The 19,396-nt window shown below is 40.5% G+C and overlaps 1 protein-coding gene across 1 annotated transcript in view; it reads left to right on the plus strand.

The window, feature by feature from the left end:
* The first annotated feature begins 707 nt into the window (after positions 1 to 707).
* The window catches only part of LOC145410474 (plexin domain-containing protein 1-like), a 65,079-nt gene continuing 46,390 nt past the window's right edge, over positions 708 to 19,396 (plus strand). Inside the window, exons 1-2 of the mRNA XM_080280633.1 lie at positions 708 to 1,015; positions 10,013 to 10,143. Coding sequence (XP_080136759.1) covers positions 931 to 1,015; positions 10,013 to 10,143 — 216 coding nt within the window. The 5' untranslated portion in view covers positions 708 to 930. The remainder of the gene's footprint in view (positions 1,016 to 10,012; positions 10,144 to 19,396) is intronic.

Below are 19,396 nucleotides of genomic sequence, written 5' to 3' on the forward strand. Positions count from 1 at the left end.
ATAATAATTCTTGATAACTACGTTTTTATTCTGTCGATATGAGTAGTGGATATAAGCGGGTATGATCGAGAGGCAACGATTCCCGGTTAAATATTCGTCTCGATTTCGCTCTTCTTCTGCTGGCTGTTCTGATTCGCCTATTACTCTTAAGAGATCTATCTTTTTTTCATTCTACTCCACCTTTACTCTCACTTTTCCTTTTCGTTCACAGCCTCTCCTCCTTTCTTGTTCTTTTCATTCCTCTTTTACCTCCCCTCTCGGTTGATCATCCCCCCCCCACCCCTTACTTTGTCCTTTGTCCTCGCTTTATTTTTTCTTTCTTCACCCCCACCCCTAATTCTCGTTAAATAGTGGTGACCTTTAAACACAGATGGCCTCTACTATTTCTCCACTCTTGTTAAAATTCCGGCCGTATCAATAACCCAAATTTATCTGCCTAAGTCGAACTACAAAAGGTCGTGAGACAAAGAAAGGGTGACGAAGTAGCCTGCAGTATGTGTAAAAAGAATGTTATTCGTAAGTTCAAAAATTTTCACAATTACTCATTTCCTTTGTACTGTACTCCACTCAACTGATCTCTTCCTGTGCCCTAACCCCTCCCTCTCTCCTTAGTTCTGTAGGGATAGCGAGGGTGTGAGGATGAGTAATGCCCAGACTGATTAAAACCGACTCATGACCGCAGACGCCATTGGCAGATCATGGTGATAATTACCTTTGAGGATGATTTTGTAATAATTCGAAAATATCATGTTTGCCTTTGTGTGCCTGATGGTGTACTGTGAACCTATATAAAGTAAAACAACCGTTATACGTAAGAATTAAGTGCAGTAAACATACATTTGGTGCACATATTGACTTTTTGGGCCAACACGGAAGCCAAGGTCAGAGACTGGCAAGGAACCCGGACAAGGTGTGACGTCAGAGCTAAACATGGCGTTGTGGTGGAAGAGTGTCGCGATCATCCTCTCATTTTTCCTTAATTACGTATTATCCGCGTCTCAAACACGGCTCACAGGTGGGTAGAACAGTGCATAAAGGTGTGTATTATCAGTGTGTGGTTAGTAAGTAGGTGAAAAGTGAGGGTAAAGTGGAGTAATGGCAAGATGATTGGCGTTGGTGAAGGGTTAAGATGACCACACCTAAGCACTGGCAACAAGTGGATGTATCTCCCCTTCACACCTCGCACCTGCCACCACCCCAGGCACGGCTACAGGCACGAACGCGGCTGACGAACTACAGGAAATTCCGACTGATTCCAACGTAACTTCCTTAAAAAAAAAAAAAAAAATGCTTTCGATTTCGTCTCGGCGAACAAAGATTTTTTATCGGTACCTTGAGCATGAAGTTGACAGAACTCAAGAAATGTTATCATTACTTCAGAGTATACAATTTAATGAGGAATATTAACAGTCTTGTTAAATAGTACTAAGACAGTTTTAACTAGAATGGAAGGATTTGAAGTATATGGATTATGCCAGTTGCAAATGATTAGTACGCAATTTGGAGTTTATGATTGGGAGGCCCCTAGGAAGTACATCTGATTTTTCCCGGAATGATTATTACTTTCATGGCCTAAGCCAACTGAGCATGTCTCGCTCGTTACGGAGGTTAATCTCTTGGGTATGGCAGTGTACATTCCGTTCTCTTATCCATTGACTGATGCAAAAAACTTGGCTGAATCATGCTTGTTTTAATGTCGTCCACAAGAAGAAAGCCTACAAAAGGTACCAGAACCAACCCACCCCTTAATCTCATCACTTTCATGTCTCTGCCTGGAACTGTGCTAAGTCTGTTCTTTGGTCAGCAAAGAATAATTTCATTCTATTGCTGTGAACTCTCTAACTCAAATTCTTCATTCATCTTCTGGCACCTTGTCAAAAACCTTGCAAACAACTCTACACCATCATCCTTCTCTCCTCTTTTCTGGACTGATGGCTTTGTAGCTATGTCTTCCACTGAAAAAGACAGAACTCTTTGCCCGGCCTTTCTCCTACAAATCCACCTTAAATGATTCTGTTGCTTTTCCTCCTCTGCTTCTCCTCTGACATCCTCATGACTGACATCAAAATTTTTTCAATTTATGTACTTTTTGTCCTCACTGTCCTCAATACTAATAAGGCATGTGGACCTGATGGGATCCTGCCTGTTGTCCTCAAGAATTGTGCTTCTGGACTTACACCCTGCCTAGGTAAACTCTTTCGCCATTGTCAACCTGTATCTTTCCTTCTTGCTGGAAGTTGTTCTCATTCAGCCTGTGTCGAAGAAGTGTGAGCATTCCCAGTCCTCAAACTCACCCACCTGCATTAACTTCTTGTATTTCTAAAGTTTTGAATCTATTCTTAAAAATGTTAAAGCTTCATTTCTATCAGAACCTTCTTTCCGATTGCCGGTATGGGTTCCAGTGGGGACACCCCACTGGCGATCATCTCACCTTCCTTTCAGACACATTGCACTTGACATCTCAAAGGCTTTCGATCAGGTTTGGCTTATATCTTGAATTCCAAACCACTTTCTTACAGTTTCGGTCTATCTGTCTATGCATTCTTCTCTTGCTTCCTTTTTGGTCATTCAGTAGCTGCCGTTGCAAATGGCCACCGTTCTCCTAGAGCTATGTTGTGGTGTTCCTCAGGGCTCTAGCATATCATCAACTCTCTTCCTTCTATTTATCAATGACCTTCGAAGCTGTACATCCAACTCTACTCATTCATATGCTGATGACTCTAACGTTCACCATCATTCGCTTCTTGCAGCATCCATCTCATGAGTTACTTCAACAAGCAAGGGATGAGGCTATGGCACACTTAATGTCAGACTTGGCTTATATCTCTGATTGGGGTAAAAGAAATCATGTTTTTAATGCATCAAAAACTTACTTCTTACATCTTTTGATCCATCAGAATCTTCCACAGGAGTATCCTCAAATTTTTAATATTATGCTGCATAATGCTGCATCATCATTGAACATACTTGGGTTCTGTTCTCTCAGATTTATCGTGGAAAGATCACATTACCTCATGAAAAATATACTGTACTTCCAAGAGCGTAGCTGTGTGCTAAGCAGACGCTGTGCCATCTTCACTCCTGCACAGTTGTTGTCTTTATACAGGGGCTTTATTTGCCCCTGTTTAGAGTACAACTCGCATATGTGGGGAGGCTACCCACATACAGCTGTTCTCAATGAGGTGGAGTAAGGTTTTTCATCTCATTAACTCTCCTCTTGCTGGCTCCCTTCACTTCGCCTCACTGTTGCATTATTATCTCTTTTCTGTCATGGCTTCAGTGATTGCTGCTTCTCTGAACTGTCTGCTCCACCACTGTGGTGGGCACATAGTACCCATGTAGCAGCAATCACTCATTCCTTTTCTGTCCAGCTCTCTAATGCAAGAGTTAACCATTATTCCCAGTCCTTCATGTATGCAACAGGTCAGCTCTAGAACTGACTTCTTTTGTATTTCCTACTGCCTCCAGTCTTTTAAACAGTGTGTCCAGGTGTCTTGATATGAATGGATCTTGAATTTGTCTCTGTGTTACAGTATTTTGTTTTAATTTTTTCATGGAGGGATCAGACTTGTGGGCTGCTGGCCAGTGGATCGTTCTTCCTTGTATAAAAAAAAAAAAAAAAAAGTTTGCATGTTGGCAATCATTTTAGCAAAAACAGTGATTTTTCAACGAACATACAAGGCTTCATGTGGTATTGTAATGATCAAACTTTATAAGCAAAAATTTGATTATACTGTATAGTGTACTTTTAAAGATTGGGTGCTCACCATCTACTCACTCAGTGCAGTGCTGTTCTCGGGTGATTGCCCATTCGTCTCTTCCTTTTGTCTATTCTTCCTTCCTCTTCTGTCTTTCTTTCCTTCATTCTTTCCTCTTCATTCGGTCTGTGGGTGACTCTACACCGAGTAAGAGCCAAATGGTTTCCTGCACACCAGGAAACCATTACTATGCTGGGTGGTAACCATGTAACCAGATTGTGGCACCTGGTGGTTTAGTGGGTACTCGGGTGTCTTTGAATTGCTAAAACTAAGTTGTCACTTAAGTGGACTAAATTAACAATATGCAGTAGTGGTCACAAGGAATATTGAAAATATCAAATAGGGTATTTGTTGCAGGTGGTGGCTACCATCATCCACTCACTTGCTACAGTGCTGCCTACATCTTCCTTCACCTTTATCATGTGTTTTCTGTGTCTGCCCTCTCTTTTTCTATTTCTCCCATCTTTTCTGTCACTTTTTATTACTCCACTTTCCTTTTCAGGGCTTTACATTGAGTGACAAGCCTAATGGTTTCCTGTAAGCCAGGAAATAATTTACATTGCTGTGTGGTAATTATATAACCAACCAATGCATGTTCCCTACGTGTCAGCAAGTGGATTGGCGGAGGGCTAGTGCCCCTCCTCATAAAACAACTAACTCAGTGACAGGCAGCCACCTCTTACTGGATTATGGCATCTGGCTATAGATAGATTTGTAGATAACAAATTGAACAAAAATGGTAACTGTTCTTTGAAAGAGCCTTTTGCTGGCCTCCCAGTCATTAAATTAGGTAGAAGAGAGTGTGCTTGAGTGATACGGTCAGAAAGAGATTAGATGTAGATATGGTGGTGAAAAACGTATAAGTGAATGAGTTCAAATGTGGGAGGAGGCTTGTTAGGACAAGATGATGGTATGATATCATGTTTGTGGGAAAATGAGGTTGAAGATGATGGTATGATATTAATTTTGTAGGAAAGTGAGGTCCGAGGTGATGGAACGATATCAGGTTTGCAGGAAAGTGAGGTATGGAAGTTTGGAATGTTAAAGACTATACAAAGGATCAGAATAGAGGGATGAAATGTGTGGAGATGTACATGGCATTGTTTGTTTGTTTTGTTTATAAAGGCTCCAACATCCTTGCATGCACCAGCCATGGTCACCTAATGGTGGCTCTCCATGCTGTTCAATCTTTGGCAGCCTCCCTATTCAGTCCCTTCTCCCTAAGGTCTCACTCCATGAACTCGTCCCATCCTTACCCCCAGTATTAACACTTCATACTTTCTGCGCCCATTTGTCATACCCCATCCACTCCACATGCCCAAACCTTCTGAATTTGCTTCTCCTTTCACAACACCAATATACTCCAGTGTCATCCTTCCTCTTAACTCATCCATTGTAAACCCAGCTCCCTCAGGCTTTGCATTCAAGGACACACTGTGCATCCACCAAATCATTGTTATTTCTGAATGTTTGAGCTTGTGAATATCCTCTTTCTTTACAGTGTGTTTGTGTTTGTCTGTGTGTGTGTGTTTTATAAGTTAGCAGAATGTCCAGCTGGTATATGTTCCTCGCTTGTGTAAAGTGGAAGTACAAAAATATGCAGATGAGTTTGAGGTGGAACCAGGAGTTTGAAGGTTTGAATGCATATAGACTTGCTTTTCACTGCATAGGCATCTAAACACAGCACTGTTACACACGTTATTTTTTCCACATCCAGTCAAGTAAATTCCTGTGGTTATCCTGTACATTTCTGATGGTATTACATTATATCTGTTGTCATCACTGTTATTGTTCCAGAACTAGTACTGTGTATACAGTATGTTCTAGTGCTGATCCTATTATATAGAGCACCAGTACTTGATATCATTGATGCTGACTGAAAAGTCATGCAATGACTTGTTCAGTATGAGTACATGTATGCTGAGATTATTCTCAGTCCTATGCTACCAGTGTCTCTTCCATGTTGGTAAAATAGGAAGAATACTATCCACATACCCAGTATGATTATTTTCAGCATCATTATGAAACAGACAGGGGCAGGGGTAGTATCGTCTTTGGCTAAGGAACAGCTGTTTTTTGTAGCACGTTATCTTATTTATTTTATCTCAGTACTCTTGTTTGGATTATATCATTTTAACCAACATATGTGACATAAATATACAGTATACAAGTAAATTTTAATGTGCTGTGTGCAGATTTAAGTTGGTAAGGAAGAAGTGCTAGGGAGGTAGCTAAGCAAGAGCTGGTGAGAATATGATGAAAGGTGGTGAGAACTCCCTCCTTTTGTTGGTCAAGGGATGTGGTAATCCCACTGGACATCACTTGCTTTTAGCAGTCTTGTACTGTATATCCACCAGTGGATAGTCGAAGAGTATTCCAGTAACTTGGGATTCCTTTACATGTGAGCTTATTTCTGAATCTTCCCACTCCATTATGAACATGTGAATTTGGGATTAATTAGTTAAAATGTATTCGCATACCATCAGTCACTACTTAGATGGTGGTGCTCGTGTGCGACACCTTCAGGTTGTGGCACTGATATAACAAGCATCCTTCAGCTTCCTTCCTGTCCTCTGAATGGAGGATGATGGATTGCAGGAAAAGAAGAACTTCAGTCTGCTGCCCATCTGATTTGTATTCAGATGAGCCTGGAACCATAGAAAACAAACTATACACCTTCAGTGCCTCTAATAGTGTGTATTTCTTTTTTAATGTTGCAGTGATTGCTGGTATGGGGTATTTTTGTTTTCTTTCCAGCCCAGTACTGTACTTTATATTTTATTCATCTGATTTCTCTAGATTTTCCAGAGACTGTGTATTTTCCTCTGCATTTGCCATCAGCACTGGGAGCTGGAACATCAGTATTTCAAAGTCATGGATATTTAAATTCCTTTTTCTAATTTAACCCTTTATAAATGATGTACTAATACCTTTAATACATCAGTAATACCATCTGTGCACAATATTATAAAACCAAGGGGATGTTACATACATCCATATTATAATATATATATATATATATATATATATATATATATCTATCTATCTATCTATATATATATATCCTACACACACATACACACACAGATAAGATTGAAAAAAGTACAAAGGTCAGCTACAAAATGGGATCTAAGCTACAAAGAGAGACTAGAAAAATTGAATTTACCAACACTACAGGAGAGAAGGAAAAGAGGAGACATGATTATGCTATATAAATGCATCTCATGGAAAGAGAAAATAGACATAAATGAATATGTAACCTATGGGGATGCATCAGCAAGAGGACACTGCAAAAAACTACATAAAAAGAGGCGATAAGGACGTAAGGAAATTCATTTTCCCAAATAGGGCAATTGATCAGTGGAATGCACTGCTGAATGAAATTGTGTGTACCAATACTATTCATAAATTTATGGATATGTATGATAAAAATGGTTTAATACATGGGACAGTACGAGCTTACTCATTCCTGTAAAGATACAATTAGGTAAGAACATGCACATGTGCATACACACGCACATGCTACAAGAGGGACACAGTTGGGTGGATTGTGTGTATTTAGATATGGAGAAAGCCTCTAACAAGGTACCCCACAAGCGACTAATATGGAAATTGGAGCACATAGGAGGACTGAAGGGAAACCTCATGGAGTGGATGAGAGACTTTTTGAGAGACAGACAAATGCAGACAGTAATAAAGGACAGGATGTCTGGATGGAGGGAAGTAACAAGTGGAGTCCTACAGGGCTCAGTGTTAGCGCCAGTAATGTTCATAATTTATGTAAACGATATGGTACTGTAGTTGGAATGAATAGTTATGCAAGTCTGTTTGCTGATGATGCAAAGATCTTGACGAGAGTAAAAGTTCAGGAAGACTGTAAAATGCTGCAGGAGGACCTGGATAGGATTCATAATTGGAGCCGGATGTGGGAAATGAAATTCAGTGCAAAAAAATGTAAAATATTGGAAATGGGTAAAAGTACCAAGAGGCCATCACTGAATTATTTGATGGGTAATGAACTAATCACAAAAGTAAGAAGAGAAGAGATAGATTTGGGAGTGCTGGTACAGGATAGTTTGTCACCTGAAAAACACATTAACAAGACAGTTAGAGAGACTTATAATCTCTTGACTAACATAAGAGTAGCATTTCATTACATGGATGAGATGATGAAAAAATTGATAGTGGTCATGATCCGCCCAGTTTTGGAATACTGTATGTGGCAGTAGTGTGGTCCCCACACAAAAAGCAAGATATAAGCAAGATCGAGAGAATACAAAGAACAACAACCAAGATGGTCCCTAGCCTGGCAGATCTGTTGTACAGAGAAAGGCTGGAAAAGCTGGATCTGCCTTCCTTAGAAGAAAGGAGGGTGAGGGGTGACATGATTGCAGTGTCCAGGGTCATGATGAGAGTAGATAAAATTGACAGAAAAGATGTTTGAACGGGATGGGAGCGTAACAAGAGGACACGGAATGAAACTAAAAAAGCCAAGTTGCTTGAAAAATATGAAGAAATATAGTTTTCCATATAGATGCACAGACCTGTGGAATAGCCTGGACAAAGAGATCTTCCAATCTAAAAACTTGAATGAGTTCAAAGCAAAATATGACTTATTGAGAAAGAGATGGGACCCCACGAGTGTTACTCATTTCCTGTATATCACAACTAGGTAAACACACACACACACAGACACACACACAGACACACACACACACACACACACACACACACACACACACACACAATATAATTGTATATATATATTGTTTACTTCCCTGTCTTACTGTAACCTGTAGTGCTGGAGTAGGATGTCTTCATGAGGTAGCACTGATAAATCAGGTGGTGGAGTTGCTAGGTTCAAAAGCATCCCTCAGTTCCCTCCCTGTCTGCCGAGAGGAGGATGGTGGGACTACAGCAAAAGGGTAACTTCAGCCTGCACTCCATTGGGTTCACATCCAAATGAGCCAGGAGTTGCAACCCTCACCACACCATCCCTACTACTACTACTACGGTACTACGGTACTACTACTACTACTACCACCACCACCACCACCACCCGCATTTGTCATTTATTTATTTATTTTTCTAATATACAGTGGAGCCCCATGTTTCATATTTGCAGTAATTGGTTCCATGAAAGTACTGCGAACCATGAAACCACTGAAGTTGAGGCATTGATCCTATGGAAAATAAGCTAATCAGTTCTGGGTCCTATGCCAACTCTCCCTGAAACCCATTTATGCAATTTAAAATTTACTGATTACACCTGAAGAGAAGTGGGAGGGGGGGTGAGTTGGGGGGAGGGTAGTCAAATGGTGGGTGACAGAACGACTTGGAGGCGTTTTGTCTGCAGCCACCCTTTGCGGGATTAGGGCGTCGGGCTATAGATAGATAGATAGATAGACAATATATAATAGGCAAGGAAACTCACTTGGAAGGCTGGAGTGAGGTGCATAGTGAAAGGAATGAGGTTGTAATTTCCAAGGCAGGTGGTGAGGCTAATGCACTTGCCACCTCCAGCCTCCTCTGCTTTTCCATGCAACACATCCATTCTGTGCTGCATCTCTTCTGACGTGCTGCTCCTTCACAAACCCACAGAGCTCCTCATCCTTGAGCAGGTTTTACATTTTTCTGGTTGCTAACGGAGGTTTTTTTTTGTATGAAACCTGGTGTTTGGGAATATTTACAGGCCACCACTAACCATGAAACCGTGAACGATGATTTCACTAAACTTGGGGCTCAACTGTATTTATGTATTCCAAGAGACTGTATTTCAGTATGTCCTCATAATTCGTATCAGTTTGTGTAGGTTTGCAAAGTGTGTTCAGTATGCTGTATTGTCCCAGTAATGCTTTGCTCCCAGCTCAAAAATTGCTTAAAAATTTTAGTCACTATGAACAAAGCACTGTATTGTATTTATAACACTTAAGTTGTTTAGCCATTTGTTTCTGGCTGTCATTTACATACGTGAAGATAAGCTTGCCATGTTATCTGTGTGACAGTCAAACCAGTTGCACCAAAGATTAAGAAATACACAGATGTACCATTGCCCAACCTAAAACTAAGTACTGAAATGCTGCCTTCAGTGTTGCACTGTTCTGTGTACTTGTCACTCAGTTGATCTCGTAACATTTTTTACTATGAAAAGCTCCAGTGTTTACTAATGCATCCTTTATTTGGCTGCTATAAGGAGTAAAGTAATCGAGAAGTTCCTGAGAAATTATTTAATGTAGCATTGGTTGTAATTGCAGATGCAGACCTGTATCGGTATACGTCATCGCATGACCAGTATGATGGTGAAGACTTGGACTTTCGGCCGCTGCTTCGTACCAGACGGGATGATTCTGCCCAGAATGCAGATCTTCCTGACCTCAAAGTGAAGGTAGGATTGGTTGATATATTAAATGCTGGTATTGGCACATCCCACTTTCATTGGGAGTGTTTTGCCTAAACTTGTTATTATGCATTAACAGTTTGCCAATTAATACAGTATTTAGAAATTAGCTACAGCTTTGCCTCCAGCCTCCTGTTCAAAGCTACCATTTTACCCCCAGTATCTGACTTAGCTCCTTTCCACACTTAACTAAAATGCTACCGGTACCGTATGTAAAATCTAAAATGCTAGCCTACTCATAATCATCATCATCATAGCTTTTTTTTTTTTTTTTTTTTTTTTTTCACCTTAGGATAGCATGAGACAGGATTCAGAAAACAAAAAGAGAAAACGTGATAGATGGAGAGCTGTCGGCAACATACCCAGTGAAATGGGCCACATACCGAAATAATTGACACATTGCCCAAGCCTACTTGTATTACTTGAAAATACCCTACAGGTTTCATCAAGTATCCCCTTCTTCAAAATCGTTGTTAACATTTGTTCCTTTGAGCTGACTCCATACATCTACTAGTCCCTTATTTCCCATCTCTTTATGTGTTAGTAGGCATTTGTGTGAAACTCCTAGGTTAATTATGAAGTAAAGTGTGGCAGAAATCCTTACACAAGACATCTTTTAGCCATGATTACATCAGTTGATTTCCACTTGCCTCCTCTACTCATTCATTGAAATGCTAACTCAGGTGGTGGATACTCATGTCAAAGAGTATATGTTCACTGCTGGTTATCCAGTTGTATTTACTGTTTAAGGCGGTTAAGGAATAATTTAGAAATGAAATTATCTTTTCCTTGAAAATTCTTCAGCTTTTAGCCAGTCACAGATAAAATATGTAAACATTTCTCCCATCTTGAATGCTGGTCTGTAACAAAATTAGGGCAGCATTGCTTAAATACAGTACTGTACGATATTATGTTTCTTGACTGCATGTGATTGTTCTGAAGCTCAGATTATATGTGAAATGGTTCAGAAGGAGGCGGTGGCTCAATCAGTAGAGAAGTGGCTTGTAGTCCTAATGGACCCGGGTTCAAATCCCACTGGGGCAGGGAACAGTTTAAGGATTTGAATTTCGTAAAAATCAGACTTTACTGATCTACCAGAAGACTCGCCGACATGTCGTAAACATACCCCCGTTAATACCAATACACCAGTCCTGTATGAGACAGCCCTAGCATGTATTCAGTATGGACGGTGGTTGTTAGTGCCGAAGTGGTGACATGTTGAGGTGTGTGGTACGTAGGAGGGCTACTGGGCCTTGAAAGCAGGCTGTGAAACCTATGCCCAGAGTCGGACAAAAAAAAAAAAGTGCGGCTCATATGTTTAAAATGAATGTATCAGTCTGCTGCTTAAGGTGTATAGGTATCTGAAAGTTAAGAGGTTATGTTACTTCAGTTGTTACTTGATTGTACCCTTGAATCTGATGATGTATATTCCATTCATGCCTCCACTAGACCAGTTTTGCTTTGCTTATGTTGGACTTTCATACTGGATGGGTTACCAATAATCTTTATTAACCATTTCAATATGAGATTGTTCCAGAACTAAATAAAAACGTCTAGATATACGGTATACCCTTTTCACTCTAACAAAGTGGTAGTTGGTGACGATCATCCACTCACTTGATATAGTGCTGTCTACTTTTTTCTTCGCCTTTATCATTCTCCTTCTGTGTCTGCTCTCCTCTCTTCTTACTTCACTCTCCATTTTGTCACTTTTTATTGCCCTTTCCCCCCCCCCCCTCCCACTTCAAGTGGCTCTACACTGAGTTACAAGTCAAATGGTTTCCTTTAATCCAGGAAACCATTTACAGTGCTGAATGGTAACCAAATAAGCAGATCATGGGGTGAAGTGTAGTCTAGTATGGTGCTCCTGTTAACTGGATGGATAGATGGAAATGAGGTGTCCATCCAGGAACCAAATCTCCACACTTTTCTCAGCACCTTAAGGCACTGTCATCTGCAAGGGATCATTGATTCAGTGCACGGGATGGCCCTGAAAGGGCGGTTGCTTGCATGTGGATGATGGATCTGCTCTACCAGACACTCTGGGGTTGTTCAGAAACAGCAGCTCTTTCTATCTATCTATCTATTGCCAGACACCTCAATCCCGTTTGGGGTGGCCACAAACAAATTGCCTCCAAGTTGCCCTGTCCCCCGCCATTTCACTGCCCTGCTCCCAACTTACACCCCCCTCTCTCATATACCTCTCCACCCCATCCCTCCATCTCATCCTCGGCCTCCCCCTCCCTCTTCCCCCCTCCACTTCACTCACATACACTCTCTTCGTCAGTCTTTCACCCTCCATCCTCTCCACATGGCCAAACCACCTCTGTGTGTTCCTCATAACGCTTCCTATCACATCCACATCCACACCACAACGCTTCTTTTATCCTCATTCGTCAGCCTGTCTCTCCATGTGACTCCACAGGCTCCTCTTAAATAACTCATTTCCACTGCTCTCACTCTTGACTTGTGTCCTTCCAACAATGTCCAAGCTTCACTTAGATACGTTAGAGTTGGTATCACAATACTGTCATGTAGTAACTTTTTGCAGCTCCCCCTTCGTCTTCACTCAACAACACAGTATCATCTGCAAACAGCAGTACAGGGAGTTTCCAAACACTATCCTCTCTCACCAGGGCCACTCCAACATCCACTACCCTACCTTGTGCCTCTTTTATTACCCCATCCATGTACAGATTGAACAACCATGGAGACATGACACATCCCTGTTTCAACCCAACTTTCAAAGAGAAAAATTCACTTAGTTCACCATCCACACGCACTGCAGCCTTCGCACCATGGTACATACTCTTCACAGCATTCAACAACTTCCCATCTACTCCATATATTCTTAATACTTTCCACAATCCTTGTCTATCCACCCTATCATATGCTTTCTCCAAATCCATGAAAGCCACATACAACTTCTTTCCCTTCTCTAGAAACTTTTCCTCTAAAGATCTAAGAATGAATATCTGATCTACACAACCTCTTCCCTTCCTGAAGCCTTCCTGTTCTAACTTGGCCTAAAATTGTCATCCTGAATGCTTGGCTGTAACATGAGATGAACGATATGATTCATCACGAAAAGATGGTGTGGAAAGAATATAGATCTGTAGTATTGTCTTTTTCCACTACTGGGGTATTTGAAATACACTATAAAAGGAAAGAATCTGGACCAGTTTAATGTAAAAGATCTAGAGCAAGAATAAAACATAAAATATGTAATCACATTGAAGGAGTTAAGGAGAGTTACTTGTTTGTTGTGGTGCTTTCCTGAGTCATAGGTTCATGGTGCAGTTGTTTTACATTATTGGGCAGTAATGCATGACTGTACACCAAGCAGTGTTTTTTTTATTCAACCATGGAAAGCAGATGGCTGTGAAGATTGTGTGTGTTGTATGAAAAGTTATTTTGGAGATCATGTATGATAGGCTGGAGTGTATGTTAGTGTACTATAGATTAGGCTACAGTTAGTGGTATATGAGGAGATTGGGTGGGATTAAGTGGGACTGCTTTTATAACTTATACGGAAAGTGTCTTGTTAAAAGAAGGAATAGAGAAGCATACTGGCAATGGTAGAAAGTATTGCAGTACTTAAACTTATTGCTTCAGGGAGCACTGCAGAAATTTGTAACATACAGTGTTTAGGTATAGTACCGGTATAAATTTTTGAAAGAGGTAAGTATGTAACTATAAACCTTGAGTGTTATTTTTGTTTTACAGGTGGTAGAAAACAATAGATTTTAAAGGTTTGATACGTCATTGGCTGTGTTACCCATTTTACTAATCAGAAAACCTGCATCATTTTTTTCCCTGGGATTTCATTCATCACTTTAAAATATAGCTAATTGTGAAAAATGGATTACCTGGTAGGATGCTATTTACTGTACTTAAAAATATTAGTGTATAATGTGTCTTTTATTGTGAAACTCATCAGTGAAGAAAAAAAAAACAATGTACAGTACTAATGGTTAGGCCTGTGAGGTAGAGCAAGGATTCTACGTTTTTGAATATGAGTGAATGAATATCTGGCCCATTTCACTGGTTATGCTATTGATAGTTCTCTCTCTAATGTGCATTTTCTTGTTTTCTGAACATTATCTCACCCCATCCTTTGGTGGGAAAAAATAGGTCAGAATGATGATGATGATATACCAATAAACAAGAGACAAAGAAATGTTCATAGCTGATACAGGATATAGAACACTGAGACGTTGATGATAATCCCCATTATAACCAGACATATCCCACTGGTCAAACCTCGTTATTTATGTACTGTATGATAATTGAAATCCTTGTAGGTGAGAGTTCTTTGTCATAGTGGGCTGTTCCAGTTTGCTTTTTGCACCTCTTGTTTGCATGCAGCACATGAATTTTTGTTTTTAGTGGCTATGTTTTGTGGCTTTATTAGACCAATAGCTTTGTTTGATTTTTGTGTTGGTGAAAAGGAATGATTGTGGTGGTACAGTCTGGGACAAAAATTTGCCTCTAATGCCAGTGTGTCTGCCTCACATTTATAGCGTGACTGTCGTATTCCTCCGTAATGCATGTCAATGACCATCATCTGTGTGCAGAGAAACACACCAAATTTCATTCCGCTGAGGAATATTAGGCAGCTGAGGAAATTAAGACAAAGAAGAGGTGAAATATTAAGCAAACTTTTGTTCCTCACTGCACAAGCAACCTAGCACAGTACAGTTTTGGTAATGAGAGTACAGTATGTATTTATTTGTAATTTATATTGATGGTGGTGGTACTCCGGTAGTAATATTTTTTTTTATATAATTGTTGTAATGATCATGGAGTTTTTGTGATTATAACTGGTTGTGGTGGTGGCAGTGATGCTTATTTGAGTGCAGTTAGGGAACACGTACTGTATCAGTATTTACGTACTGTAATATGAATTAAATTTACATAGGTACAGGTAGTAACACATGATGGATATTGGAGTTTCATAGTTGCTAGGGAAATTGGTACCACTACTGGTTCATTTATATCTGTTGAACTAACTTAAGTTGTTGGTGATCACTTTAAAGTTGTGATTTTATAATGTGAATTTTTTTTAAATTGTTGTGTGCAGATTAATGTAGTGTAATGTCAGTCTATGCTAGTTGGGTATATTTTAAAGGTAACAGTCTTTTGATTTAGGATGACACTGGTTATTGTTTCATTGGTAGCTTCTATTTTTTACAAGACTTGTGATAATTCCTCAGTTAACCACCATGTACCTTTACACTTGTCATCATCCCTCGCCAGGGTGTTGTAAATACAGGAACAGGTCTTACACCTGTAAGCATTTTGTACTGTAATACAGTAAGGCCTCACTAATTAAGGAAGGACCCATCACGATTAAAGTAAGCCATTTAACTAGCTTCCAATGGACTGCAGTTTAATATACGATATCTAGGATAATGAGTCTGAGGTAGTAAAAAAATAATTATGCATGCTGCTTTGATGCTGGACTCATTAACACAGTACCTGGTGCAGGAAGTAATGTGTGTGCTTGTCTGGGATGCTCAGTAAACTTGTCTGGCTATCTGTCTTCTTTTCTGTCTATCTGTTCATCTATCTATCCACCTATTGCCATATGCCATAATCTTATATAACCACAATTGAATCAACTCCATGTCACCCTGTCTCCTGCCATCTGGGTACCCTTTCTCCAACTTTAACACACCTATTACATAACTCCCCACTCAGTCCCTCCATCACATTCTCAGTCTTCCCCTCCCCCCCCCTCCACCTCAAATAACACTTTCCTAGTCAGCCTCACTCACCATCCTCTCCACACGGCCAAACGATCTGAGAGTATTTCTGAGATGTTTTCTACTACATGCATATCAACACCACAGCACTCCTTCACTTCCTTATTAGTCTGCCTGTCTCTCCACGTAATTCTCACTTGACTGAATAGGGAGGCTGCCAGCGATCGAGCAGCATGGAGAGTCGCCATTAGGTCACCAAGGTCAATGCGTGTAAGCATGTTAGAGCCTTTATAAACAGTATGGTACGATATGTCCAGTAGTGGATGGGTCATCAAACTAGCTGGGGCATTTTCTGTCAGGTTGTCTCATATTTTTAAGCAGTGCAAGACTGAATGAGTGAGTAAATGAGTGTGTGGGGAAAGAATGAATGAGTGAGTGAGAAGATAAACAGCTGAGTGGGGAGTGAATAAATAAGTGAGTGGGGGGTGAGTGACCGAATGAGCGGGTGACTGGGTGAGTAAGTGACTGCATGAATAGGCTAACTGGGTGAGTGAGTGGCTGAGTTCATGATTAAGTGAAATAAGAGGGAGGGAGGGAAAAGTCAGGGTAACATGAGTGAAGATGGAGTAAGTGGGAATGATCAAAAAGGAAGTGGATATACAGAGTGGCAGGGGAGGGAGTAAGTTGAGGTGGAGTGATGTGGAGAGCTTAAGAGGATAAAGTGTGTAATGATGGAGGAAGTGATGAAAGTGAGAGGGGATGGGAGGAGTGAGGGTGGAGTGGTACGTAAAGTTATATTGAATTTTATTGGGGAGGTAGGGAAAGAATCTGGTGAGAGATTGAGAGAAGAGAAAAAAGTGAGTGGGTAAAGAACAAGGGGAATGTAAAGTGAGGCTTGGCTTTCATAAAAGGAGTTAAGGAAAATTTAGGGAAAAAATAGGAAAAGGGAGGATGGGTGGGAAGGATGTTGTCATTGTGAGCTATGAACTGGGAAGAAGGGGAAAAACTGAGGGAAGAAGAGGCAGTGAGATGGCTTTTGGAGGGGAGGGAAGATGGTGGTGTGGAAGAAATGGAGGGGGAGTATGAGAGTAAATAGGGAAGGGATGAGGGGTGTACTAGGGGAAGGAAGATGTGAAAAGATTAATAGGGTGCAAGGATAAGGCGAGGAGAATAAAGGTGGAGGTGAGGAAAGGGATGATGGAATGAGAGGAGGGATCTGGTGATAGGAGGAAAGGACAGTGAGGGGAGGGGCAAGGCATGAGAGAGTAAATTAGTGAGGAAGAGTAGGGGATGATGTGCAAAATGAGAGAGAAGCAAAAGTGACAGAAAGGATTGAGACAGGTGTAAAATGTGAGTAATAATTATATGAGGTGAGGTGAAAGTTGAAGTAGTAGTGGGGGAAGTGGCAGGGAGGATACATGATTGGAAGGAAGGTGTGGAGGAGGGTAGCAGTGAGGTGAGGGAAGGAGTAGGAGAGAGAGGAAGGAGGGGGAATAGTAAAGGAAAATTATGTTGGGAATGGAGGAGACAGAGATGAGGCAGATGTAAGGGAAGGGAGAAGGGGGAGAGGACAAGAAGAAAGAATTTAAGGAAGGAGGTGTGGAGTTCTAGAGGAATACAGTACTCACTTATCTTACTGTTCTGTGTCATTGGAATCAATTTAATTTTTTCATTTGGTTTCTTGTTGCTCTGTGTTGTCTCAACATAGCTCACTGAACATTTGATCTTTTGTAATTCCTGATTCTGAATCCTGAAAAATGTCTTTTTTCCAACACACCATTAACTGTGGTCAGTTATAAATTATCAAGCATCGTATCTTTGCTGAAATCTGCGTCCTGAATTTCTCTCTCTGTATTTAACCAGACACCTTAATCCCATAAGGGCTGTCACAAACAAATCACCTCCATATCACCCAGTCCTCTGCTATTTGGATGTCTTCCCTCCAGCTCACATCCCCCTCACTCATATCTTTCACCCCTCCATCTAATCACTGCCCTTCCCTCTCCATTTAAAACAGCATTATCTCTCAGCAGTTATTATCTCATTAATCCTTTTTGGTGTCTTCACGGATCTTGAATTTGGCTCTCTCTTGTATTTTGTTTTTCTCTTGGAAGGAACAATATTGCGGGCTCGTGGCCTTTGGTTCCTTCTTCCTCACATTAAGGAAAAAAAAAAAGTACACCTACTTTCACTGTTTGTACTCATTGTACCCATGCTCACTTATCCCTTCTTATGGTATGGGCTGCAGTAAAAGGTGAAATTTTTAATTTCAGCGGTCGTAAAAAAAAAAGAAAAAGAAAAAAGATCCTCTTGAATGACAAAAAAAAAAAAAAAATCCTCTTGAATGACAGAAAATTGCCTCAGGACATTCAGTGAGTCACACCAAGTTGTGCTGTAGGAAATGGAAAAATGCTGCAAGTACACATCACCAGATACAGGCCCCCTGGAGCACTGGCGTGCCAGGTATTACCCATATGGCCACTCTGCTACAGCTTGTATCCTTCCAGCAAGGTCCAAGTTTCACTTCCATATATGGGGATCATTATACTGTTATGTGGCAACTTTTTTACTTTCACGCGCACTTCCCTGTTCCTGATCACAGCTCTTAGTGAACCAGTTACCTTTTTTGTCTGTTGTACTCTTTCATACACTTTAACCTCTAAGCTTCCATTGTTACTTATCATCATCATCATCATCTGGACCTCCATTCCCACCCAGGGCAGGATGAGTAGCAGCAATGTCTAGACAGCCAGAGTTTGCCCAACTCAGTGGGCCACACTCCCATTCACTCATCATTCAAGCCCTCGAAATCCTGGCTTCATTAGATAGGCCAGAAAAATTTCACCACGTTCTGTAGCTGCACATGTACTTATCACATTATCTGAATATTTGAAGGCACTCACTTTCTCCATTTCCCCATATAACATAAAATATGCAGTAATTAAACACTGGTTATTCTAGGCCTATTTCACTTAGTGTGAGTTTGGTGTGAGAGTAGACAGTGCTGTAGATTTAAGGTGTCTGATAAAAGGAAAAGTTGTTATACTGAGGTTTTAACATAATAAAGTATGACATTGTATTTTGTTTTATTGTTTTAAGAAGCTCAGATTTAGTTTTTGATGTCAGACTGTCAATATAGAATAAGAAAAATGTGAAAGAAATAGGTTCATAACACCAACAGTTGAGACTAGGAAGTATAAAGTACAGATAGGAGGCTAACCCTTTTGTGTATGTGGATGGATTTATGTATTATATTCATGCTAACACCAAATACTTTTGGCCAGATTGTCAGAGTTCAAAATTATCTTGCTCTGTCCATTTTGAGTGCTTAACTCCTCATTAGCTCAACAGAATCACCTGGTTTTAGCCTGAATGAATACCGAAGTACTTCCTTCCATAAGTGAAAGGGTTAAAGCACCGTGCATGCAATGGGTGAAGGTATTTGCACTCTGTACCCTTAGTGTGATGGTGATATCTGTAGGCAATGCATGCCGCACAGTGGGTGATGGTTTCTTTAAGAGTTTTGTTTGTTT

Source organism: Coenobita brevimanus, chromosome 85 (assembly GCF_032717465.1).
Source record: "Coenobita brevimanus isolate Jiangsu-jjx chromosome 85, ASM3271746v2, whole genome shotgun sequence".
Classification (NCBI taxonomy): domain Eukaryota; kingdom Metazoa; phylum Arthropoda; class Malacostraca; order Decapoda; family Coenobitidae; genus Coenobita; species Coenobita brevimanus.